The sequence below is a fragment of the Antrostomus carolinensis genome, unplaced genomic scaffold, assembly GCF_000700745.2.
Source record: "Antrostomus carolinensis isolate BGI_N321 unplaced genomic scaffold, ASM70074v2 scaffold17680, whole genome shotgun sequence".
Taxonomy (NCBI): Eukaryota; Metazoa; Chordata; class Aves; order Caprimulgiformes; family Caprimulgidae; genus Antrostomus; species Antrostomus carolinensis.
In genome coordinates this window covers 1-26,500 of record NW_010290714.1, presented here as the reverse complement: position 1 = coordinate 26,500, position 26,500 = coordinate 1, and the positions used below count along the sequence as shown (strand labels likewise).

Sequence of the window (26,500 nt, the reverse complement as noted above, 5' to 3'; positions counted from 1 at the left end):
TTAAGGTGTCCCAGAGCCATGTCTGTCGGCAGCGTTCCTGGCCGCGCTCCCCCGGTAAATGGGGGTTGCGGTTCCTCACCCTGTAGGTCTCGGGCGGTTGGGTCGCCGTTGGTTGCCCTTGGGTCTGTTTTGGGTAGGTACCTGCTTCTAATTCTTCTTTGCTCTCCCCTTCTGCTCCTGTGCTCTCCTCTCTCTGCTCTTTAGGCAAGCAAGGGTTAAACTTGGAGTTTTTAATATTTATTATGCCGTTCTTTTAAAGTAAGGACCATCTGGGCTGCGAAGTGTTCTCCTCTGCTGGGGAGGGATGCTGAACGCTGGGATGGCTTCCCTGCCTTCGCTGCCAGCAGTCACAAGAAACTTGGTCTCACAAGGACGGTTGCTCCCATGGCAGTCGGCAAAACACACAGTTGCATGCAGCTTTATTCAGATCTTCACTAAAAAGTCATTGTTTTCTTGCACTGTGGATGTTTTCCGTTAAATAAAATCCTCATTGGTTTCAGTATTTGTTTTCAAACCAGGGACCGTCATTTACTCTCTTTACGGTCCTCAAGTAGGCAAAAAGTTCCTGGTAGGCTGTGGCCTCTGAATCCTTTCCTATATAAGTAGGTAGAGGGTGCTAAGCATGTTGCAATTACTAGTTAGATGAAGGAAAATGTTCCCCTTGCAAGCTGCTTTTGATATATTTCTGGAATGAATTAGAACAAAGTGTTAAAAAAGACTGAAGGAAAAAAAAATCCCTCTCCTTGAAAGGCTTTTGTCTCCCATTTCTGTTGACAGGTTGTTTTCCAGACTTTTTTTCTTTAATTGCAAGTGCTTAGTGTCTTGCACTGGTCAACAACAGCTACAAACTGAATTCATTGCTCATCCAAGACACGTTCTTGTAACTAGAGTTTGGATTTCTGCCCGAGCCTGGGCTTTGGAAGATTTGTTTTAAATAAGTGCCACGCCTCCCAGAGAAGGAGGGAAAAGCTCGGTAAAGTGGAGTTGGGCTTCAGAAGTTCTCGGAGAGCTTAAAACTTCAATTCCTACAAAGTATATTTAATAAATTAGTAGACTTAAAGGTTTGTGGAGCAGGCATACTTGTTAATAAGTGCTGTGTAGGGGAAATAGTTGCACAGTCTGTAGATTTATGTCTTTCTTACATTCAGTGCTGTTGAACACAGCAAATACCAGTCACTTGCATTCATTTTTTTGCTTTTCAGCCTAACTTTGTAACGGCAGGACCATGAGTATCGGGTTTTGTCAGTGATGCTGCTGAACTTGGCTCTGGTTGTGAGGCAGGATTCTTGCTTTCTAAGAAACTACCGCAGACAGGTCTTATTTTTTTGTTTTTAATAATTCCTGAGAACTTCTTCTCTGAGAAAGATGAACTGCATTTTATCACAGCCGTTCCTGTTTAGAAGTCAGTGTCTCCGTTAGGCCTCTTAGTAGTTTTGGAGTGTGGTGTATGTGAGTCAGAGTGGAAAAACGTTCTAAAATTAGCCGTGCATTGTTAAGAATTTTATTAAATGAGTTGCATCAGTGTCTTTTTACGTTACCATTTTAATGGGCAATTCTCTGTATTCTCAGTATCGTTACTTGACTAAAAAAGGGCTCGAGAGACCAGAAACTTTTCAACATTTTTATGTCTGCGAACGAACTACAAGGTAAACTGGCACGTTTGTGGGTAAAGGTGGCCTCTTTCTTCTTCTGTTACCTGTACCAACAGAACACCAGGGTGCGTTTTCCCCCAAGGAGAACAGGTGTATTATGGAGTTTCAGCTTCTTACTTCAGAACTGAAGCAGAGCCATTATTTGAAAAAGCATCTTATTTTTGAGATTACTATGTTAACAGCTAAAATTACGACTCTGCACCGTGCTGAGTACAAACAGATGTCTCTCTTGAGCGTGTTGCAGGATCAAGGCCCAGGTTGCCTTGTGGAAATTGGCCTCAGTGCTCTGGGAACTATTATTTCTTTCATTACCTCTGTGTTAAATGAGGTCGGTAAGTGTATTAGATTTTTTTTTTTTTTTTTTTTTTTTAATGAAAAACTTAGGCAGTGTATCTGGAAAAGAAGTTAATTTTCTGAGTTGCCTGGCGTAGTTATTGTTTTAAATGTTGGTAGGTAGGAAGAGGTGTCATTCCTTTGTAGTCTTGGAGAGATGAGTTGTGTGAGGTGAGCCCACCTGCTTAACAAGTGAACGACGACATCGAGTGCTTTCTTTTTAACTTGCTCCATATGGAAGACCTGTTGTCTTGCAGGTTCTAGGAATTCCTAATGTTCCCAGTTTTTAATTTTTTAATTTTTTTTATTAGACTGATCAGCAGAGAAACTGATTGCTGTTGCTGTGAGGTGAGAAAGGCCAGCAGTCTGCCTGAGAGAATCATGTCTGTGCGGGAGTCGTTTAACCCAGAAAGTTATGAACTGGACAAGAGTTTCCGTCTGACCCGATTCACTGAACTGAAAGGCACAGGCTGCAAAGTGCCACAGGATGTCTTACAGAAACTACTCGAATCCCTACAAGAAAACCATTTTCAGGAAGATGAACAGTTCCTGGGGGCAGTTATGCCCAGGTTGGGTAAGTGGTTGCTCCTTTAGACACGTGTGAACCTTCTGTTTGTTGTGCTCAGTGACGCGATCTCGTTTGCGATTTGTTTAATTGGTTTGAAAACGGTGTGTTGTATAATAATAATGGGCCTACAAGAAAGCTGGGAGGGACTTTTCATAAGGGCAGTTAATGACAAAACAGGGGGAAATGGGTTTAAGCTGAAAGAGGGGAGGTTTAGATGAGATATTAGGAAGAAGTTCTTCACTGTGAGGGTGGTCAGACACTGGAACAGGTTGCCCAGAGAAGCTGTGGCTGCTCCTCCCTGGAAGTGTTCAAGGCCAGGCTGGATGAGGCTTTGAGCAACCTGGTCTAGTGGAAGGTGTCCCTGCTGATGGCAGGGGGGTTGGAACTGGATGATCTTTAAGGTCCCTTCCAATCCAAACCATTCTGTGATTCTATAATGCATGCACAACATCCGGAAATCTGAAGAATGAATCTCGTGTTGTCATTTGTCGGCATCTGGGATACAGGAATATTGTTTTAATTATTTAACAGCCTGCAGTGTGCTCAACTGCAAAGAAAAAACAGTCAGGGATGGCCATCGTGATAGGCACATGCTTAGTAGTTCGTCTCCTCCTCCCTTTCCTCAGTAGATGCTTTGTAAACTGAAGCCATGTCAATTAATTTCTGGGCTTTTCTATTAATACATTGCCTTTGGAAGTTTATACAATGAATGCAATTAATTTTATGCAGTTAGATGACTCACAGGTGAAGTTCCCTTCTCCCTCCCCTCCGTTCCTGGGTCAGGGAAAGTGAGAAAGAGAAAACTTCCTCGCTTCAGCGGAGGCTGGGAGCAGGTTGCTTCACAGTTGTCATTTTTCCTTTCAGTCCTTTGGTTATTCCCCACTGTAATTTTTTTGCTCACCTGTAGAAGCTGCCTGGGAAAGGCTGTCTTTCCAAGACCTCTGTGTTCTTGCCAACTTCACTTTCTCTTTGGTGTTTGCACAATGATGCAAGCAGTAAGGGAAAGCAACCTGCACAAGCCACCTACGTGGGGAACAGGGAGAACGTAGGTATTTTGATACCAGCTACTCTACCTAATATTAATGTAGATAAGTTATTGTATAGAATATGTTTAATAACACTTTTACTTCTATTTGTCTATTTATTCAGCCCTGTATATTCAGTTTCTGCTTGGCAGCACAGAATGAATTTTTTTCCTCTACTTAGGAATATCAATGTAGCATTTATTCTGAAGTTATTTTATCATCAATTTAGTGTCCAATAGCCTTATTTAAAATTATTTTAACATTGCTAATAGACAATAGGATAGCAGGTTACAACTGGTAGAGATTGAAAGAGAGAGGTTAGTAAGGAGCCCGTGTTCTTGCTTAAACAATGGTGATCTTTGTATGAAATATCTAAGCAGCAGTTGTGTGTGGAAGTGGGGTGGCACTATAATTTAATATTCCCTAATGAAGGACACTTCTTTTATCTCCAGATTGCTATTTATATATTTTTTTCTAAATTAATTAAGTTATTCACAACAGCATTTCAATTTGGCAGATTTCTAAAATCACTAATAGTTTGTTTTAGATTTAATTATCTAGCTATTGTTTCTTTTTTTCTCTTACAAACTTACAGGCTCTAGTAATGGAACTGCTAATAGATTTTTCTTCTCCAGCTATATGAAAAGGTAAAAAAGTAGACTAATGTAATCAATATGTAGGTGTGATATTATGTAACAGGAAATCTGTTAGTAATAGAAGGTGGGGAGTTCAGGTCTCTTAAAAATACGCTTTTGTGGTGAGTATCCCTGAACAAATGTGTCTTGGTTAAGTTTAGTGTTATTTGCCTCTAATGCCTTCTGCTTGAAAGGGGTAGACAGGTCACTTCACAGCCTGTGCACATGCTGGTCAAGAGGGAAATTGCCAGTAGCAGGCTCAACCTCACTCCTTTTTAGTTCTGCAAGTGGCATTACCCGGAGAAATCTTAAATGTGGCTGTGAGTAAGAAACTGCAAGTTTGATATTAATTCTCAGAGCTGTTACGGACCTTGAAATCGCTGTTTTCAGTCACTTCTCTGAACAGATTCACTTACTTAGTCAGTTGGTTTTTGGTGCAACAGAAACGTAGCCTCAGAAAGGACCATGGTCGCCCCTCGGCCTCCTTGTCGAGCAGCACTTCAGCTGAAGGTGTGGGAAACCACACAAACAAAATCAGTCTCACAGGATTATGGCATGAACATATGAACTGAGGGCAAAACAGCTCCTGTACAGAGACACCCGTCTGTAACTGCTCATATGCACTTCCCTGGAGGCACTGGTCATCATGCATAGTGGCTTGGTAGCTTCAGCAGAGGATAAGCAACCCTAAATTGCTGCTCCTGAGCTTCTGTTGGTATCACTTCTCTTCAGAGGTGAGATCCTCTCCACCTGTCCACCCCCTGCCTGCTCTGTGTCCTCAGTCAGACCTCAGATGACAGCAGCTCACTCCACCATGTACAGGACACTGACAAATACTGGCTTGTGGCTCTTGCTAGGTAGAGCGTTTCATTAATACATGGGGAAAAGTTACTCTGTGGCATCTGCTCCCTAAAAACTGTCTGTCTGGAGGCTCTTGCCCTGTGAGGCATGCAGAGTAATTCTGGGCAACTTGCTGCCAGCCCAGGAGGGAGGCAAGCCACCTGCCCTTGCCACAAAGCACGGGGACATCGACAGGCTGCGTGTCTCAGCTGGCATGTTGTGATTTGTCACCTGCTGCACTGCAGCAAGTGCCTGGAGGTTTCGTATCGCTTGCTCTGTTTGAAATGACGGGCTGTGCTTGGTGTTGTGGTTTTCTCAAAGGAGTTTCCCTGTCTAGCAGGTCGCCTTGCTGCCTTTCAGCCTCACAGGAGGATGGCGAGGTTAACACTGTTGCAGAAGCTCCAAGTGGGTGAAACATCTTTCACCAAGAGCTTAGGCTGTGACATTTGGTGTTCTTTTTGTTCCTCTTGCAGTGAGGAATGCCCTTTACGAGAGGCTTTGTCATTTTAAAGCTGTCACTATGTTTTTGTTGAGATGCCAGTGACAGGAAAACCTATTTGCTTTCGACAATATCAGTTTACATAGTTCCTCTTCACTTTAAAGGTACATACATACAGGCACAAATGTTCTCAGTGCACTATTATTATGCTGCAAAAAATGTAGAACATTGTAGTTTAGTTCTCACTTTCAGCCATTTACACTTTGGTTTCAGTCAAGAGTTCTCATTCTTTGCTGGGTTTTCCTCTTATTTGTGCTACCTGCTTTCTCTAGGGAAGGAATTTGCCATGTCTGTTTAGCCAGTATTGTAAGTTGTATTTCAAAGACATGTTTTATAAGTTCTCTTGTTAAGAGCAGCAGATAATCAACGGCAGAGTTACTCACCTTACTGATGAGTTTCTGTCTTTGCAGGAATTGGGATGGACACTTGCGTTATTCCATTAAGACACGGAGGTTTGTCATTGGTCCAGACGACAGATTATATTTATCCTATTGTGGATGATCCTTACATGATGGTAAGTTGGCTAAACTTAATTATTAGCTGCGTTGCTGATTTGATTTGTGCTTCTCACCTATCTGATGGCAATTTTGACCGTTTCTTCTAGATGTGCAGTGTGAATTGTTTGATTAACTACGTTCAGAGTCTTTCCTAAATACACGTGATGAGGGAAAGGCATAGTTTCAGCCTGTAATCTTTTCCATGTTGGCCAGGAATGCTGCAGTGTTGCTTTCTATCAGTGAAAGGTGGGAGAACTGCCACCTTTAATTCAAATTTCCCTCTGTCTGTTGTTCTGTGGGACTTGGCTTGAAAAGCCCAAAAAGGAAGGAAAAATTGCTGTCTGTGAAGCAGCAGAGAGTAAACTCCACTTGTGAGCAGAACCGCATTGTAACTGGCCTTTTTTGAGGTTCTGAAGTAACCTGGTAACATGTTAGAACTGGCAGTGCCTAAATGACAGTAGCTGGCAATAGTGCCTGGCAGCTTCAGAGTGCTTTGTGAACGCCAGCTTTCCCGTCCTGCCACCTCTGCTTGCAGGGGGATAAGGTGAAACCACTTGTTGGAGGCTGTGTGCGCTTTGACTTTGCTTCCTTCTGTGTCTGTATTTCATTTAGTTCCTCTGAGTAGAGATTCCTCTGGGGTGTTCTATGTGGATGTGATCAGTACTGACTTTAACAGGTCATGGGGAGACAAATGAACTTTAAAATAGGAGTTAGTAAAGCTGTAAGGAATTCTACAGAAGGTGATCATTAAATGCAAGTTAAGAAATGCTAGAATTCCTGTTTCCTGGGATTTGAATGTGACTCCTTTGCATTAAGGCATCTTTTTACTGCCATTTATATGATTGCATGCTTTATTTGCTGTTGTAGGTTCGTTGTTTGTTCTGTGAGACCTGTTGGGTAGGTTTTGGGCATGCAATTTGAGATTAGGATGACTTCTTTTTTTCTTTTTTCTTTAAGCATGCCTGACCAGGTGTTGTGCCCTTTGATTTCAGTTCCAGAAGAGCTCTCTTTCTACAGGCTGAGCAGCTAAGGTCTCAGCCTGGCCTTTAGAGTACAGAGTTGTTGAGCTCTCCTGAGAAATTTGATTCAAATGGCTTGTTTTAACATCATGTGGGAACTTGTCAGGGACCAGAGGAAAAAAAATATATACGTGTGTTGTTGCAGAGCTGTGTTCAAGTTCATCAGCTGAGAAATTTTCTCACCTTGTAACAAAAACTTGTGAGGGACAGCGTGAGAAGGCTGTGGTGAAGGGAGAGGGTTGTTTTGTTTGAGATGCTGCAGGAGTGGATAGATGAGCCTGTGCTTAGATGAGGTTTAAGCCAGTGTGGTAAGATTGGAATGTAAATTTGGCCTTAGTCCAAGCTGAGTGGTTGCATCATAGTTACAGTCTATACTGTGATCCACGTGCACCAGCAGCTGTAACTCTGGCCTTTTCTAGCTCTCAAGTCCTTCACTTTTCATTCTTGTGAACATCCATTTTAATGTGGTGGCCTGGCACTTGCTAATCCATTTGTAGATGTGTATTTCTTCTTGAAAGCTAACTGAGAACGGGGATTCTGTCCCAAGCTGCCTTGATGACACGTGCAGTGATGATCCAGCAGGGTTGAAGCTGCTGGATCCTCTGCTCAGCTCTCTCTCTCTCGGGGCCCAGTACCTGGGGACAACGTAGATTTGTCATTTTGTGTGGACCAGCATCAGCTGGAGGACAGGCAAATACAATTTGCCAGGGATTTATGGACGGTTGTTAAGAGCAGAGGACTGGTGAGACTTGGGAATTTTGTGTCCAGGCATAAAGGCATATGCTCTGGACTCCTCTGTTCAAGACAGACTGCTGCTGCCTTGATTCTCCAGCTGGTGTTTTCCATGTTTTTAGTCTAGACTCCCCCTGACCCATACCTGTCACTGCCAGTCTCTGTTCTCCTTACCACTGTGGTGGTTTCACTCTGCTGGCAGCCAGACACAACCACTCACTCACTCTCCCCCACCCCTGGGAATAAGGGAGAGAATTGGAGGGGTAAGGGTGAGGAGACTAATAGGCTGAGATAAGAACAATTTAATAATTGAAATAAAATAAAACTTAAAATAATATTAGTAATAATAAAATATGCACAAGTGATACACAGTATAATTGCTCACTGCCTGCCAATTAAGCCCGGCCTATTCTCAGAGAACGATCCTGGAGGAGCAACAATCCCCAAAACTGAAACCTCAATCCCAGAAGGGCGAAAACCTGAGGGAGAGAGAGCCCACAAGAGAGGCACCCTCATTAATATACTGAACATGACTTTATATGATAAGGAATATCCCAGTGGCATATCCAAGTGCCAGTTTAGCTTATTAATTTAAATATTCCTCGCCCCCCACCCCAGACCTTGCATCTGTAGACTAGCAAAACACGAAGTCCTTTGACTTCCAGCACCAGTTGAAAACATTGGTGTGTTACCAACTTTATTCTCTAACAAATCCTGTACTGAAACCAAAACACAGCACTATTCTAGTCACTGAAAAGAAACTTAGCTCTCCCCCAGGTGAAAACCAGGACAATCACTTCCCTCAGTACATTCTCTGCTTCTTGCTCTTCTGCTCTGTCTCCTTGCCTGGTCAGTTCTAGCCTGTTCTCGGGTGGATGTTCCCTGATACAGAGTCTCTGTTTCTCTGTGTGCAGTGTCCACCTGCAGCTCCTGATCTGACCTCTCTTCCTAGTTGTGGGGGGAGGAAGGAAGGGGGGAAAGCCAAAAGTGCAAATGGACTCCAAGCTGGGTGCTGTCACAGAAGGGATTAGAAAACGGCTGAGGAAGGCAAAACTGCATGTGGACTCAGCTGAACTTCAGATTTTTGCTTCAGAAAACAGCTTTCTCTCACTTCTGTCACTGCCTATTTTAAAACAAAATTCTGCAGTTACAGGCAAAAAACCTCTTCCTTCTTTTCCCCTTTCCCCTCCTCTTTATTCTTGAAAACACTCCATTCACGTTGTGTGAAGTACCCCTAGGATGTACACCTGTAAAATCTGGATCCAGCATAGGACTTTTGAGCTTAAATGGTTTGATATTGGAAAACTTATAAGCAATTGAAAATAGGTTTCACAGTAAGGATCAAGCCACTGTTGACAGGACTAGTACTGAACTTCTTTGTGGCACTTTAGAGACGCCTTGAGTACAGGAGCTGGAAACTGGCTGGTTTGAGAATGGACTTCCTTCCCCCTCCCTTCCAGGGATCTTTTTGGTACCCAGTCAGTCAAGACTGGGGACAGGGATCTGATATTTCATCCTTTGCCCTTATAAATACTCTCAGTATGGCGTGTAGGTTACTGTGTTTCAGTGAGACTAAGGAAATCAGGTCGTGTGCAGGACCCAGGTGAGCTGACCCCTGTTTGTGAATCCTGTTGTGTTTATCGGTGTTCTCAGGCCACGTACTTTTCCCTCTGCTGCTTCAGACTCACAGCTTGCACTCCCTAAATTTGTTTCCACAGTGGTTTTGCCAGTTGGCAAAAGCAGTGTTAGACTGACCTCTGACTACTGGAATAGAGAGCTGTTGTCAGTGTTGTTTTAAAAACTTATCTGTCATTCCTAAGAGGGCATAAACCAGCAGTTTGCTTGGGAAATACTGAAGATAATGGAGAGTGGTTCGATAGTCCCCTTCCAGAAAAGGAAAATGACAGGCTTTAATATTCTTAAACATCTAGAAATTTAACAGCCAGTGTCCACCAAACCATGCAGAACACAGCTCCCTCTTCTCTTAAGAGTTTAAGATTTAAATGATTAAAACATTCCTGTTCCAAATGTAATGAATTCCCCTGATGCCATTGGAAGTTCTTGAATTTATGGAAAACTGGGTTATATTTAATTGTCGTTTGGAGGTGTTATTTCATGTCACCAGCAAATGAGGTAACTACCTGAAAATATTAATTTTTTTTTTCAGAAATCCTGGATGTGTGATTAGACTGTAAAGTTTTGGAAATGTGTTTAGATTCCTCGCCCCACCCTATTTTGTCTGCCAGCTAAAGCATCTTTCTGTAGTCCAAATTGTGTCGAATAAGCCTGTTGTTTTTATCACAGTGGTGCTGTCTCTGAACTTCATAAAAAGCACAGATTTAAAATCATAAAACCAGATGTTGGTTACAGTTCTGCAGCTGTAAGCCTAAAAAAAAAAATTAATAAAATACGTGGAGTCTTCCAGAGTCACACAACAGAATTTGTCATGTATTTTAAAATTATCTTGCTGTCCCTTAGGGCACATCCTGTATCAGAAAGTTCTGCATCTTCATCAGGAAACTCGATGTCTCAGCTGTGCTGGCTCCACATCCCAACAAACCCTCGCTCAGACCCATTAATTTAGCAAAGTGAGAGTAGCTGAGCTCATGTGACGCAAGTGATGCCTCCTCAGGCCTGCAAGCTTCATAACCTCTTAGAGGAACCTTCAGCTGAAGACTAGGTCTCTTGGACAAATTATTGTTAGTGGAGATGTTCATACACACAAAAGTCAATTAAAATGTATGTGCCATAGCAAAATTCAGCCTTATCTTGCCACTTGAACAAGTGATGGAAGAGGCACGTCTCCCTCACTGTACAAGTGGCAGGGGACAGACATCTCTCCTCAGTAGCTGTGCATGTTCCTAAGTGGTGACAAGGCCAGCTCCTGGGAGCCCTGAGCTCCTTAATCCCTGGCAGGCATGTGCTGTCTTCTGCACACAGCTTTTTATTGATGTCCTGACAGAAGAAGCACCTCAGTGTTGCTGTGTTCCCTCTAAGAACTGAGGAGTGTAGATGTGGCCTCAGGATAGTGCAGAGGAACAAGCAGCTTTCTCATCAAGGTCCCTATCTCCTACCTATTCCAGTGCAGAAGAGGTGCCGCAATAGACACTTTTGGATTAGCTTCCTAGCAGTCTGGAATTACATGTGATGATTGTCTTCATCAGTGTGTGCAGTGTTTTTTCTGGAATAAAGTTCATAAGAGCATAACAAGCTCAGATAACTTGATCTGATACTAAAGCTAGACTTTGTCTAGTTTAACTTCAGCCTCTAAAATTATGCATCCAGTCTACACTCAGCGTGGGATTCCTGTGTAGTTGGTGAGAGAGTACATTGACCAAGACAGCTGGGATGAATTCTCTCCTTCCCTGTAAAGCCAACAGATATCTTCACTCCTAGATAGGTACATGGCACAAAATGGATCATACCACATCTTAGGCTGAGTTTCTTAATGCAGGAGCCTGTAGAACAGGCAGCTGCTGTCTCAGAGTGCAGGCTCATGCTGGAAGTTTTGTTTATGGCAGGTGTTTGAACATTCATAAACAGTCCTGCAGATGACTTTTTTTTTGTCTTTCTTTCTTTTTCAGGGACGGATAGCATGTGCCAATGTCCTAAGTGACCTTTATGCCATGGGGGTCACAGAATGCGACAACATGTTGATGCTCCTTGGAATCAGCAATAAAATGACAGATAGGGTAAGATTTATGGTACTTGCTTTTGAAGGAAGACCTAGACATGCTTAGAATGTATTTATCTTTAGAGTATTTTCTCGTCAAAGTTTGAACCCTTTTAAAGAAGAGATGGTTTTATTGGATGTCTCAGTTCATAGTATGAGTCTTGCCTTATAAACATTCTGAGGTCACTTGCTAAAAGTTCAGTTTTCTGTAACACTGTAATCTTCTGCTGCCAATACCTTCGTCTCCACCAGAATGGGGGCTCTGCTTCTGTCCATCCAGGACAATACTGCTCCAAGGCAGCATTTGCTTACCAATTCATGTATCAGTCTGCATAGATAGCTCTGGTTTGCTTATGCCAGATTTGTAACATATCTCTGAAGCAGAAGAAACTGAAATAGATTGCTTTTATTTTATTTTAATTTTTATTTTTAATTTATTTTTTCCCCTGTGGAAGTGACCAGCAAGTTTGTTTGTTTGGCTCTAGCAAAAAAAGGATGTTTATTCTTGGAAGGAAGTAAGTTGAAACTTTGCAGGTTAGTGGAGGCCAAATGCAGCTTGGTTTAACTTTGCCTTGTTGCATTGCACTGCTGTGGCTGCAGCTGATTACTACAGCAGGATAGTTGTTCTGAGATTCCAGAACTCTTTACTTTTATAAGACCTTTGGAAGAATGTTTCTTCAGTGTAAGAATGTCTCTTCACCTCTTTTATAAAGAGCTGTAAAACTGTAGCTCTATGGGATACCATGCAATTTTCAGGAGGCTGACCTCTTCCAAAGGCTGGCTTTTCTGTCCTGAAGTGTTTGTCATGAGGGCATTTGGCTGGAGTGATTAAAGCCCTGGGACCAGTCTTGAAATGACTAGCACTGCTGTGTATGGAACTCTGACTTCTGTTTTAATCTCTAGGAAAGAGACAAAGTGATGCCTCTAATTATCCAGGGTTTCAAAGATGCAGCAGAAGAGGCAGGAACATCTGTTACTGGTGGCCAAACAGTGTTAAATCCCTGGATTGTTTTAGGAGGAGTGGCCACGACAGTCTGTCAGCCTAATGAATTTATAATGTAAGTTAAATCGTTAAACAATCAAAGGCACTGCTCTGAAGGGATACAGTAAAAATCCTCTAAATACCACGTTGTGATCTTGTGATCTGTCTCCTGGTGAATAAAGCACTACCTTCTGCTTGCATTTGTCCTTAGCACTCAACAGATGCCACATCTCTTTTGTACATACTTGCTTCTTTTAAACAGGATGTCCTTTTGCTTCTCCCCACCCCCCAGTATCTTTTAATCCTATTCTCCTTTTGACAGGAGAGTTAAGCTTCTAACCTTTAAAGCTATCGAAGGCTGTTTTGGGACATAAATTTCTGTCATATGTATAAATGCATTTTAAACTGTTACCCACTGCTGTGTTTCCAGCATTCTGTCCTTTTAACAGTACCTGATTTTGAATGACCCACTGTGGCATGTTACACCATACAAATGAATTTATTCATGATCCCAGTGCTGCTGGTTATCTTAATGCCCTGAAGTAACAAAGGTCATTTTTTTTTCCCCCCTATCCTATCTTACATCTCCAGTAAATTGAAAGAAAAGATGTAATTTTGTGTGTTCTGACTGCAAGCATTGTTATACTCCAAGGAAGAAGGATTAGCACTTTTAAATAAGTTTGCAGCTTTTTGCTCAGTAATATCCCATGGCAATGAATCCCAGAGGCTAATTCTGCAATTAGTCAGTTTTTTTAACTGTGCAACAAGATATTTGGGTCTGTGAAAACGTAATTATCAGTACTTATTCCTAATAACATGTGCAACTCTTTACTATCTAATTAATATGTGAATTCTTTGTTTTTAGGCCAGACAATGCAGTGCCAGGAGATGTGCTTGTATTAACTAAACCCTTGGGAACACAAGTGGCTGTAGCTGTCCACCAGTGGCTAGATATTGTGAGTACACTGCACAAAAAGAAATGGGGAAGAGGGGTGTGAGTTAAAGGTGACCTTCCTCGTTCCCTCAAAACCTTAAAATGACAAAGTTCAGCGGTGTAATGAGTACCCTGAGGGCTCAGTTGGGAATGATCTACCACCTTTCTTTCCTCCTTGGTGTGTCAGCCTTAACCTGCTTATGTGCCAAACTCTTCTGGAATTGAGACAGTTTATTATTTTGTGCTTAGTGAGCCCATTGTAATTGCATCTAATTCTTAGTTAGTTCTCAGGCATTGCTGTAATAAACAAAATTGTTTACTAGCAGAACAACAGACTAGCACCCTGGGTAAAATTATGCCCTACTCCACCTGCCAAGTGATTGGCAAAAGCTTATTGATGGCAATTAGGCCAAGATTGCTGTCTGTGTTCGTGGGCTTTCTGCTTGTGTACATGGAAATATATGTACATTTCACATGTATTACCCTGTGCATTCAATAAGAATATTTCAAGCAGCATTATGTATGTAGACATACTTCCATCTGTTACTTCAGGCAAAGATGAAACTACTGAACTGAAAAGTGAGTGTGAAATTGGCATCTGGTTCTGTTGTCTGACTCCCAGTGAGTGTCTTCAGAATTATAACTGCTCAGTTTACACTTTTAAAAGGTGCATCTTTTCTACTTTTGGGACTACTGAGCCAATAGACTGGCAGAGGAATGAGCTGGAATCTGCTCTGTCTTGGCTCTTGGCCACTACATTGTTAGATGAATTCTAATTCCAAAGCCTGTGTTAGCAGAAGTGGGAGAGAACCAGCTTAAACCTTCATTGGAGTATGAAATGTGAGCAACAAGGAAAAAATATTTTTCTCCTTCTTCATAGGGTCTGGCCTAGCAATTTTGACCTCTGCAGAATCCTGCGTTTTCCAATCAGATATAAGGATCAGGGCCTCAGATAATCTTGATATGAAAATCAAGTGAAACAACAAGACACCAATTTTATAGTATGTTTTCTGGCCATAATCTTATTTCTTAACATACCTGTTACTGTACTGACAAACAGACTTGCAAATTAAGGATATTCTGAATTTTTGCATATTTCAATTACTTCTAATTTCCTTGACTGTCAACCAGAAACACTTTCTGGTCTGAAAAATGAGGACAGCAAGGAAATCAATCCTCCTATTACATGTAGACAGCATATATCTTTGTGGTAGAAAAATATCTGAGTAGCTGTGCTGCCTTTTCTTCAGCTTTGTTTTGTGAAAGAGTAGGGAAAGTGAAACCAGAATTACTCATCACAAATCCACCCATAAATCAAATTTCAGTAAGGGATTTGACTTTATATTGAAAAGTATGTGGGAGGAGGTACAAACAGCAAGTTTATGCATAGGCAAGAAAAGAAAACTGGAGTGTAGAGGTATGTGGCTGCAAAACAAATTTAAAAGAAAACCCCAAAAACTAAAAGCTGAAGTATTTAAAGAGAGTGGTAGCGAATGAGTTTCTGGTGACAAGTGAAAGATCCAGGCAGAGGCAAACTTTGTCCTCCTTACTTGGTTGCTGCCAGCGTTGCAGCAGCCAAGCCCCAGCTGTGTTGCTGGCAGCAGCTGCCCCAGGGTGCAAAGGAAGAGTCTGCAGGGAGCTGGGCCCAGGGGAGCAGGTCAGGGGTGTGCTAGGGGTGACAAAGCTCTTTGCTGTGGCTTTGGCTCCCAAGGTGACAGTACGGACTGGTGAGGCTGGTCCACAGCTGGGAACTGGCATCCCTTTGCCTCTTCCTCCTTCAGCTGAAAAGCACGAAAGGGGTTTCTGTGGTGTGCCCCTTCAGAAGGGGTTTCTGTGGTGTGCCCCTTCAGAAGGGGTTTTGCAGCCCTTGCTGTTGTCTACAGACTCTTCCCATGTGGAAATCGAAGCTCATCTTTAGAAGTTGTTTGGGGATATTTGTGAACTTTTCCACCTTTGTTTCTTGCCTACTAACCCCAGTATCTTGATTGCTGTAGTGGAGAGGAGTTTGCATCTGATTGTTATCCTGCCTGTCTTTGTGGCTCTTCTAGCCTCAGACTTCAGTTCTGCTTCTGCCTCATTTGTGATTTCCATTCCCATCATCTGACTGGTTTCCATCCCATGATCAGCCTCAGAACCATGTTTTTGAAAACTAAGGCAGAATGACTGCTCGGGTTTTTGTCATAACCACAGTAGGAATAATCACTATTCTGTCCCCTCTCTAATGGCCTCATTTATTTTTTTTTTTTTCACTTGCTCTTTCTTACTTAATTGTTCAAACCCAGTTCAACCTAATTTCAGAAGCTCTGGTCTTACTGCTACACTTCCTTGCTCTTTAACAAATGATTTGTTTTGGCTGACCAGTCTCTTTCCTTCTCTTGCCATTTCTGGATTCTCTCTTATACAACTCAAAGTCAGAGCTCATTTGTTAATGGTAAGAGCTTCTTTCACAAGATCTTTCACTAGTGCAGCACCATATACTAATTCTTAGTAATTTTTGCACCTTTGGTTTAGTAAGCAGTTTGTTCTTGTGCATTTATTATGTGGAATGGCAGTGTAGGCATAGTGGCATCAGAAATCATATTTTTTGTTTACTTTCAGTTCTCTGTAATTTTATTTCCATTGAAAAAAAAAAAAAAAAAAGAAAATTAAACCAGTTTGTCATGTTGCTCTTAACAGCTAAATGGTTGCTTTGTTTCATTCTGGGTCTGGAATTACTTCAGCTTTGAATGAAACAATTGCCCTTTATAAAGATACCATTTCCTAAATTGTTCTGAGAGCCTTTTGGGATGAAAAGTGTTGCTGAGTATGTGATGGAGGCATGAGTTCATGCAGGACACTGGAGAATGGGTGGAAGGAGGTGCTGGTATTAGACTGTAAAGAAAGTTTATGAAACTGCCTTAATCCTAACTCACTAGAGTGATTCCATCCTGCCTTAGCATACATTCCTCAGACCTGGACTTGTAGAAATCAGTGACCTTTCTTGATCAAAGTGTCCAGATGTGAAATCAAGAATTTTCTCTTAAAAAAACAAGAAGCCAGAGTTTACTGGCTTCTCGACATCCACCATCAAAGTTCTTTTCATTTGGCTGCAAGTTCAAGCCAGAGACTTGTCTTGAAGGAGTTCTTTGCCCTAGGGTAGGTTATTCCACTCCACTCTGCTGCCGAAAGCAGGATTTGATGTGTTTAGGGCCTGATAGATTGTGATAGTTTAACTTAGCTGGCAGCCAGACAAGCCACAGCCACTCATAGCCTTTCCCCCCCAACCCAGGGAATCCAGGAGAAAATTGGAGGAGTAAAGGTCAGGAGACTTGTAGGTTGAGATAAGAACAATTTAATAATTAGAGTAAAAATAAAATTAAAATAATAAGAGTAATAATGATAACAATTATATAGATATGAGTGATGCAGAGTACAATTGCAATCCACCCACTGATAACGATCCCGGAGGAGTGAAAAGGAACCCTGAACCTGAAATCACAGTCCCGGAAAAGCGAGCCCGAGCGATTCCCAAGAGAATCCCCCCCTTTCTGGCCAGCCCCAGTTAATATACTGAACATGATGTAATATGCTATGGAATATCTCATTGGCACATCCAACTGTCAGTGCTGGGTTTTACTGACTACTACACTTTTCTTCTCCACTCCCCACTGCCAGTCCTCTCTTCTTGGATGCTGCCCAAGCACAGTGTCCTTGTAGTTATCAACCTTGTTCTCATAACAGTCTTCACTGAAACCAAAACACAGTGCTTTCTAGCTGCTAAGAAGAAAATTAACCCTGTCCCAGCAAAAACCAGGACATAGATCTCTAAATGCAATTCCCTCAGGTGCAGGACAGTAAGGCACACGCCTCTGACTGTTGAACCTTTTGCCCCTCTTAACTGAGTTACTTTTTTTTTAAAGTACATTTTTGATGAAGGATTTTTTTCTAAGTGTTAAGGGTGTGCTTTAAAACAGCTGAAAATCTAAAAGAATCATTTTTATTTCCTCCATTAGCCAGAAAAGTGGAATAAAATCAAACTAGTGGTAACCCAGGAAGATGTAGAACTAGCATACCAGGAAGCAATGATGAATATGGCACGACTGAACAGAACAGGTAAGAAGAGACGTCTGTGTTGTGGAGGATGGAGGGGATGTTGTGGGTTTTCCAGTTCCATACTTAATTTCATTTCACTGCCATGGGGAAATGTGACACAGCTGCTTTATCCCTTCCTTCTGCCCCATCTTTCTGCTGTTCAGTGTTTGTGAAGCAAGCAAATTAAAATCAAACGCCCCCTTTTAATTATACAGCAAAAACACAAATGCTGCTGGAGATGATTATGACTCGCGTGAGTGTTGCGAGTAACATGGCAGTGAGTTAGAAGATGCTTTCAAGGGAAATACATTGGATTTGTTCCTTATCTTCTGTGCCTAGAGAACTTACGAGGGCCTGACTGGAATAAGGTCAAAAAAATTTGAAATAGAATAAGAAAGGAAAAGCTTTTCATTTTTGTATGCTTTGTATGCTTCAATTTAATGTTTATTTTTAATTTTGTCATGTTACGTGCTTCCCAAAGTGTGGAATACGTAGCACATTTTTTCTTTCCTGTTTTTTTTTCCCCTCTGTTTTTGTTTTGTGTTGTTGATTTTTTTTTTTTTTCTTTTAATTTTGGTAGGGGAAAGGTTCTACTTTTACCCTAGAAATGCTAATCTGGGATTTCCCTTCTTTGTTCAAAGTATCTTTGGAGGAGCAGAGAATTGAATTCGGTGTTTCCTTACTTTTGAAGGAACAGGGATAGTTAAATATATCTTTTCCCACTTACACAATTTTCATTTTGTATTTGTTATGTCACCCCCACTAGTTTTTCATTCTTTCACAAAGTCTTCCAGGAAAAATAAATGACCAAGGATTGTCTTATGGAAAAGAACTTCCTGCTCATGTATTGGGAAGCACCAAAGAAGGGCAAGGCATTCTTGGCTTTGTTTTTATCCACTCACTCTTGTCAGGAACCTTTAAAAACACTTTAAGTATTCTAAACTGGAGCTATTGTCCTGCATGCAGGGGTGTCCTTCTCCCACCCAGGGCTCTGTAGCTACAAACGTCCAAGAATTTAATGAGTGCTTAGGTGGGGAGGCTGGAGCCCTTCCCCCACAACCTGCAGGATTTGTCAGGCTTTGTTCTTAAGCCCTTAAACTTTAAGTGTCCAGAACTTAAGTTCTGATCTGGTCATTTTACGCAGTGGCAAGGGAAGAGATGTGAGAAAACTGACCCAGGATGAGTCTGCTCCTTGCTCTTAATGAAGCAAAGCTGAGCTCAGAACCTCTCTGGCCTTCAACTTTGGGAAGTTTGAATCTGGAGCAAACTCCTGTTTCTTAGACTGCTAATATAAATTAGTGGCACATGTCTAATAGAGCATGCTCATAAATATAACTTTGGTGCTGGATTTTCAGCATGGTTTAATACCTTAAATACAAGTTGAATTTTTTAAGGGTTACATGGGGTATTGGTGAATTCCCTTCAAGCATGATTTTTCTTTTTAATCAATTTAAACTAACCCATCCTGATTGAAATTAAAGGTATGCACTGTCATTCAAACTGTGCACAATATTGTTGAAGAATTGCTTTTCCTGATAATTTTTCCTTTTTTTTTTTTCCCCTCTCCCTCTCTTGTAGCTGCTGGTCTCATGCACACTTTCAATGCACATGCAGCTACAGACATCACAGGGTTTGGAATCCTGGGACATGCACAAAACCTTGCCAAGCAGCAGCGAAATGAGGTGTCCTTTGTTATCCATAACCTTCCTGTTCTTGCCAAGATGGCTGCTGTCAGTAAGGCCTGTGGCAATATGTTTGGCCTCATGCACGGGACCTGTCCAGAGACTTCAGGTGGGTGACAGTTGTATCGCTCTCTTCCTTTTTTACACTTCCAACTTAGATTTTAATAACATTTCAGATGTACAAATCATGTGCTTTGCATTCAAAATCATTGTTGGTTTGGTATGTAGCCAAGCTAATGAGCATTAACCACACAACTGTTCACTTTTAACTTTTTCAGCCTAACTTCCAAACCACCATCATATTCTGAATGCCTTCTGCTTCCTTAGGAAACACTATTATAGAAACCCTTGCTGTATCTAGAACATTTTGTAGTTAGAAGTTAGTGATGATTCTGAATTCTTTTGAAACCTATTTTTCTCTTAGCTGTTAAATCCAGAACAGCGAATATCTGAAAATCCCAGCACAGCTGGCACAGGTTTCTCAAAGGTAAAGTCACCTGCAGTAGGTTTGCCAGTCAAATGGGTGGTGCCTTGTTTCTTATTATAAATATTTGTAAAGTTTGGTGCTGAATGGACCAGTCTCAGTGACTGAGGGCTTCTCTGTCCACATCATGCAGACATCAAAGAGTATAGATTTGCTCCCTTACATACATGAAATCTGACTTTAAGGGACTGTGACTAGCAGAAAAAAGAAAGACTAATAAAAAAAAATTGGTCTCCAACCCATTCATTACTTGAGTTCTCTCCTTTTTTTTTCTTTTTCTTTTTTTTTTTTTGAGTTCTCTATTTTACTGTGAGGGTGGTGAGAACACAAAATTGGAAATAAACGCTAGGAAGAGCACCCTGGTTGTAAAGAGGGAGCAAGTAAGTAAGAAGAGTTATGAAGTTGTGGCTGCTCCTCCCTGGAAGTGTTGAAGGCCAGGTTGGATGAGGCTTTGAGCAACCTGGTCTAGTGGAAGGTGTCCCTGCTGATGGCAGGGGGGTTGGAACTGGATGATCTTTAAGGTCCCTTCCAATCCTAACCGTTCTGTGATTCTATGATTCTGTTTAATAAAGCTGCCACTTGCAATGACAATGAATGCAACAGATGTGTGCTGAGATTGGGCTGTGGACACCAGTTCAGATAAGCATTGACACAGTCATTGGGTGATAAGAACTTCTGATGTTTGAAAGTTGCCTTATTATTAAGTGTAGGCCACTTCACCAACTAGCATGGTCACTGTCTTCTGCTGGAAGTCTCTATACTTCATTTTTCCCTTGAATCTTCTGTCCTGTTCCGTGTTGTTTTTCTTCTTTAAACTGACTTTCTCTTTGGGAAATGGAGAAGATGTAGCAACAAATCTGTCTTCTCTCTTATCTCATTTCTCCACCCTCTTGCTGCTCTCCAAAAGTATTATCCAAGTTCTCTACGGTTCACAACAGAGGGGGGGCCCCTTGAAGCAAAACAGTCTGAAGATCTGGAAAGAGGCATCACAGTGAGAGCCATAAACTTTTCCCCTAGTGAATACACAATTTACCATGATCTGATGAATTGTTCCTCAGCCATCTGTGTTTAAACAGACGCTCTGTCCTACAGAGACTGTGTGGCTCAGATGATGGGATATGGGATAGGATATGGGATGGGAACCCTTTCATGAGTTCAAATCCAGCACCAGTCAGCAGAGACCAGAAATATCTGGTGGTGTGTTGGCAAGCTCTGTCAATACGATTGGTAGCACCAGATTCTTACGACCCAGGAGTCCACGTAGCCAGAGTGCTGGTAGCATTTGTTACTGGCTGCAAAGAGTCCAAAAAATAGCGTGGGGACAGAGCTGGAACCATCGGACACTTCCAGGTGAGTGGCTGTGGCAGAGGTTTGTATAGCAGTTGGTTTGGGAATGGTTTAGCTGCAAACTGAGTGCTTGACTCTTCAGAGCTACACATCCTGCACCCTGGGGATATCCAGCTCTGTCTTAGCCCTGAAGGAATGTGGAACTGCACGGATGCACACACTGCTGTGAGAGGAGTTGGAAGCGGAAAACAGTCAACTTCAGAATCTCTTTTGGGACTGAGAGCACGGGGTGTATTTGAAACGCTGAAGAGCTTATGTTTCAACATAGATAGATGATGATGGAAAAACCAGCAAGGCATGTCTGGTTATTTGTGAACTTTGGGTGCCTCAAAACACGTATATTTGATTCCATCACAGCGTCGCGTTTTAGAGGCGGTTGTAGGGATTTGTTACAGGGCAGCGTCTGCCAAATATTAAAAAGCTCCATAGCCACGTGGACACAATAGCTCTAGTGTGAAGCTATAGAGCTGCAGTCCCGTGGGCTTTAGCCTTGCTCTGCATTGCCTGACACGTTGCAGCAGCGTGTGTGAGCGTGAGCAGGGCGTGCTAGGCTGACTCGATAGCTGTTTGTGCACTTCGTGTCCTGGGGTTGCTTTATGTGAAGGCAAGCGTCAGTCTTGCTGTGCTTCTATGTCCAGTTGTGAGGATGCATTTTGGGGGGGGGCTGCTCAGGACTGTTTACACTGGTTTTTATATTTATTTATTTATATATATATATATTTTTTTTTTTTTTTCTCTTTATTGGCTTAAACTTTCAGAAATGCTCTGTAGCTTCTTCATTTGTGAACAGATGTTTTTCAGCAGAGTGGGCAGGCGATGAGAAATTTACTGGAAAACTATTTGAATGGATTTTAAGACTGTTGTGGGTTTGTTTTTTTTTTTTTTCCAGTGCACATTTGCTGGGCACCTGTTGACAAAAGCCAGAGTTGAAAAGATCTATGATGTCATCTGTTCCATCCTCCAGGCACTCTTGCTTATGGTGTATTTACTTAAAATTGCAGTTTTACATGAGTTTGTGCTCTCTTTTAGGTAACTCTTTGGTAATGGTTAAAGTTGTCATCAGGCAGTTAGTTTCACAATAATTAAATTTGTGTATTAGACTGGCTACTTGCAGAAATAAGTTACAAATTTACTCTGCAGGGGATGTTCATGCCTGTGTGTATTCTTGCCAGTTCTCTTCTAATAACTTTTGAAACTGTTGACTGGTGTCAGACAACTTTGTAGTAGAGGTATCTCAAAAAGTGGCTGTTCGTGCAGATTTTGTGGAAATAGGCAGATGAGTAGAAAAGAAGGGCTGTGTTAGTGCCTGACAGGGGGAAGCTAATGATACCATCTTTTTGTTAGTCATTGTGGGAGAAAGCCATTAGCAGGAGCAAGGACACTTGGTTTTGATTCATGAACTGTTTGTGTTTCTGCTCTTAATTGCAAAGCTTTGCCTAGTCTGCTTTTGAAAATTTTTGTGTCCTCTTCCCTCCTTGCAATACAGCTGTTAAAACCAGCAATGGTCAGAACCTTTTAGTGGAGAAAAAAAAACTCCTTTCATTTTTATAAAGGTAAGCCAGGACAGACACCAAGGATCTGCATCCTTTGAACCCCCAAAAGCAGTGTACAGCAAACTCTAAAACCACCACGACCATTTGTTCATTCAGTCTGCAATTCATTCGCTTTGTCTTCAGTAGTGGCTGATGCAGACCTCACAAACTTGGTACGCCATGAAATGGTGCTTCCTTCAGTGCAGAGTGACCTGGTACAGGTGAAGACTTCTTGGAGTTGTCTGTGAGACAAAAAACAGAGCGACTGGGAAGGCCAGTCACATAGACTAGAGCAGAATACATAGTGGAGAACCTTAAGAACTTACCCAGGGGGTTAAGGAAAGAGACTGATCAGTCTGGCAGAGAAATACTCTCTGAGTACAGGAATCCTACTACTGGTTGAGAGTAGCCCGTAGCCTTTATTAAGTGTTACTGAGCAAGCTGTGGGATGCAGGCAGCAGGTGGGAAGTGATTTTTCATTGGAAACTGAGATTTTGTACATTTTGCTTATCTTGCCAAAGAATGTTAACAGTGTATGTGTACAAGAGATACAAAATTGCAGAAAGAGAGTGGGGAAGAGATAATTGAGTGAAGATTATTCTTGTACTCTTTCATATTTCCTTTTTCAGCATACTTCTACTCATCCCTTCTGGTTAGTTAGCACGTTCTCTGCGCTGCCACTTGTAAATCTCTTCCTTGACTCGCTTGCACCATGATGTAAGCTGCTCTTCAGTTTGGTTTGGAGCCTTCTATGGGAATGACACATAATTCCTTTGCAATCAGTTTGTCTGTTTACATCTGGAGTAGCTTAAACGCTGTCTTTCAAGCTTCTGGGGTTTTGGGGTTTTTTTTTTTTATGGAATTAACCTGGATGTTATACTCTGAAATGTCTGAGAGACGCAGGTGTTTTTCTGGAAGACACACTCATCTGCTTCATATAGAAGCTAAAAAATAACTTCCATGTATCCTTATAAATAATTCTTCATGTTCAGTAGCTGCTTCCTCACAGCCTTAAGTTAAAAGCGTCTTTAATCACAACCAAGAGGACTGTTTGCTCGGAAAAGTAAACATTGAGGTGCCTAAGGTTCTAAGAAGCTGTCCAGGAGTCGCAGAGTGGGGGCAGGAGGAGGTGGCACCACGCTCAGGGTGGCCAGGTCACCAGGTGACCCTTTGCCCCCAGGGTTGTCTCAGAGCTGGTGGCACAGCTTGCACTGCTGGCTGATGCCCTTTGCCTGAAGGAGAAGACTTTGGGTCAGTAACTCTTTAAAGGCAGGCCTCAGCATGCACCCAGATTCCTGTTTGCATTAATATACTCTCTTGCCCATGTTCTCCAAGAATTTTCCATGGGGAGATGGTATTTTCACATCCCTTAGCAGAGGCTGCCGTGTGTCAGATGTGAGCTGTGCCAACTGCGTGTAGCGCACAGTGCAGGGATCTGCAGGTGAGTTTGCTGCTCTGTGTGGCAGTGCTTCACACCTTTGAGACATAGAATATATGTACCAAAGGTAAGGGATATAGAAAAGCTGAATATTCCAGTAATCATAGAATCATAGAACAGTTTGGGTTGGAAGGGACCTTAAAGCTCATCCAGTTCCAACCCCCCTGCCATGAGCAGGGACACCTTCCACTAGACCAGGTTGCTCAAAGCCTCATCCAGCCTGGCCTTCAACACTTCCAGGGAGGGGGCATCCGCAACTTCCTTGGGCAACCTGTTCCAGTGTCTGACCACCCTCACAGTGAAGAACTTCTTCCTAATATCTAATCTAAACCTGCCCTCTTTCAGCTTAAAGCCAATAAAGGGCAGCACCAAAACATTGAATGATTTGGTCAGAGCCTCCTGGAAACTTGTGCCAGGGCTGACAACGAAACTCATCCTAGTAATTCACTTAGCAAGCCACCTTTCTCAGTGCTTTGGGATTCTTAAAGTGGAAGTGTTCTTAGGTTTAATAACTGAATGACTAGTTACTGTGCTGTTTCTGAAAAGCATTCATTAGTAAATTAAATATTTTTTAATTATCTCTGAGAAAAAAAAAATCAGGCTAAAAAAGGTTAGACAGTTCTCTAACAAAGGGATCAAAAGGGCTGTCACAGGGAGCACTGGATCAAGCCTGTGTTTAATTTTCTGCCTCTTGCATCCTCTGGTCCCTACTTGGATGAATGATTTAATCGCAGGCAATGGCATTACTTGCCGATCAGCTGCTACCAATATGTGGTTGTAGGTGTCTGGATGTGACCTTTACCCACAGTGTTTCTGCGTACAGGCCCTTTGCAGTCCTCTGCTGGAAGTTGACAATGCTGGTGTTGTTTCAGTGTGTCATTTATTGGCATCAGTGTGACGTCCTTTTGCCAACATCTTTTGTATGTATTTGGCTTTGTTTACATACCCACTGAACACTGAATTCAGGCACAAGCTTCTGTCTGTAAAGCAAGAGCTCAGAATCCACCATGTCTTCTCCTGGAGTCCCTGGAATTCGACAACATCCACTGAGGTCACCAAGTGCTTCTCTAAACAAGGATTTGGCAGATGGAGGATGAAATGCTTTGCAATCAGATGTTTTAATGCTCTGCTTTTTCTCTTTGCAGGAGGCCTCCTCATCTGTTTACCACGAGAACAGGCAGCACGTTTCTGTGCCGAGATCAAGTCTCCGAAATACGGGGAAGGTCACCAAGCGTGGATTATCGGCATTGTAGAGAAGGGCAACCGCACGGCCAGAATCATCGACAAACCACGAATCATCGAAGTCGCACCACAGGTGGCCACTCAGAACGTGAACCCGACGCCCGGTGCCACCTCTTAATAGAGATGAAATAGCTGTTTGTTTTTAAATAGATCTATTCCTTTATCATCCTACAATTTAAAGAACTGTAAAAAGAAAAGAAAACTCGTTGTGTCTGCGCATCTGGTGGCCTTAGGTCAGTTTATGAGTGGATACAATTAATAAAATAAAGTCCATTGCCTTTTTTTCCTGTTACATTAACTGAAGATGCACCTAATCTTGAGGCAGCTTCTGAGTTGAGAATTATATTGTTATCCAATACTGTTGATTCATTTTGAATCTTTAGACACTTATCTCTTGCCGCATAGGCTCTTTTTAAAGGTGCTTTCACGTAGCACAGACATTACCAGTAGTAGTGTCGAATAGCAGTTTGTGTCCTTTCATTATATGTGTATTTATCATGTCTAATTTCGATGCCTTGAGTGATACTCCAGAAAGGCAATAAATGGATAAGCGACACAGTGGCTATACCCAGTAGTAAGAGGGTTGCATGATTACATTCAATCTTTGATTTTTATTTTTATTTTTTTTTTTAATTTTTAAATTTTTTTTTGTAAGGTTTAGTCTTACCAAGAGCATCTATGACCCTGGACATTGCTTGGTAGTGCACTCTGTTTCAACGAGCAAGTGCTGACTTTGCATGGAAAGCACTTTGGAGTCGAAGGAGTCATTTTTAATTTCATTATTTGTAGACCTGACAATATTTACTGTATTATTGATGATTGTTTTCTTTATTGATAGCAAGGAAAAATAATTCTTTTTTATTTTTTTTTTTTTGCAATGTGATTGGATGTGCTATAGTGCAACAAAAGGTTTTGCAGACCAAAAGGAGGTTACTGTATAATATTCATTTACAATTCACTATATAAATAACTACACAAATAATTTTTAATTATAATCAAGCTAAAATAAACCTCTGTTCTGTGGATGGTAGTGTTTAATACATTTTATATTTTGTATAGTGATTACAAGCCTTTTTTTGTTTCTTTAAAATCAGCAGCTGTTTAGTATAATTCTTAGTATTATTTTGTTCTTTGCTCAAATACATTTTTGTGCACGCTTTTGTGATCTGTGTTTTAAATCTACATTGCCAACATTGCAGCTTGAACTTAAGCTTGTTATTCAAAATAAATATTTAATTTTTTTTATTGCTCTTGTATAAGTGCATGAACTTTTTTGATTCCTAGCTGAATTACAAACCAGAAAGAGGAGAAATCT

General features: G+C 41.7%; 1 protein-coding gene across 2 annotated transcripts; it reads left to right on the top strand.

Moving 5' to 3' along the window:
- The first annotated feature begins 2,301 nt into the window (after window positions 1-2,301).
- SEPHS1 (selenophosphate synthetase 1) lies at window positions 2,302-26,084 on the top strand. Of its 2 annotated transcripts, XM_010174238.2 has the most exons (8): window positions 2,367-2,559; window positions 5,963-6,066; window positions 11,385-11,492; window positions 12,377-12,531; window positions 13,321-13,411; window positions 17,382-17,481; window positions 19,039-19,251; window positions 25,089-26,084. In XM_010174238.2, the coding sequence occupies exons 1-8, from the start codon at window positions 2,367-2,369 to the stop codon at window positions 25,301-25,303; spliced, it is 1,179 nt and encodes a 392-aa protein (XP_010172540.1). In that variant the 3' UTR covers window positions 25,304-26,084. The 2 variants fall into 2 exon arrangements, with proteins under 2 accessions (XP_010172548.1, XP_010172540.1); XM_010174246.1 differs by lacking the exon at window positions 19,039-19,251 and having other exon boundaries at window positions 2,302-2,559.
- The last annotated feature ends 416 nt before the right edge of the window (window positions 26,085-26,500 follow it).

Excerpts from the sequence above, each read along its gene's own strand:
- SEPHS1 (XM_010174238.2), top strand. The coding sequence starts at position 2,367 with ATGTCTGTGCGGGAGTCGTTTAACCCAGAAAGTTATGAACTGGACAAG. Across the intron at positions 13,412-17,381 it reads TCCACCAGTGGCTAGATATT|CCAGAAAAGTGGAATAAAAT; the intron begins GTGAGTACACTG and ends TTCCTCCATTAG. Across the intron at positions 17,482-19,038 it reads GGCACGACTGAACAGAACAG|CTGCTGGTCTCATGCACACT; the intron begins GTAAGAAGAGAC and ends CCTCTCTTGTAG.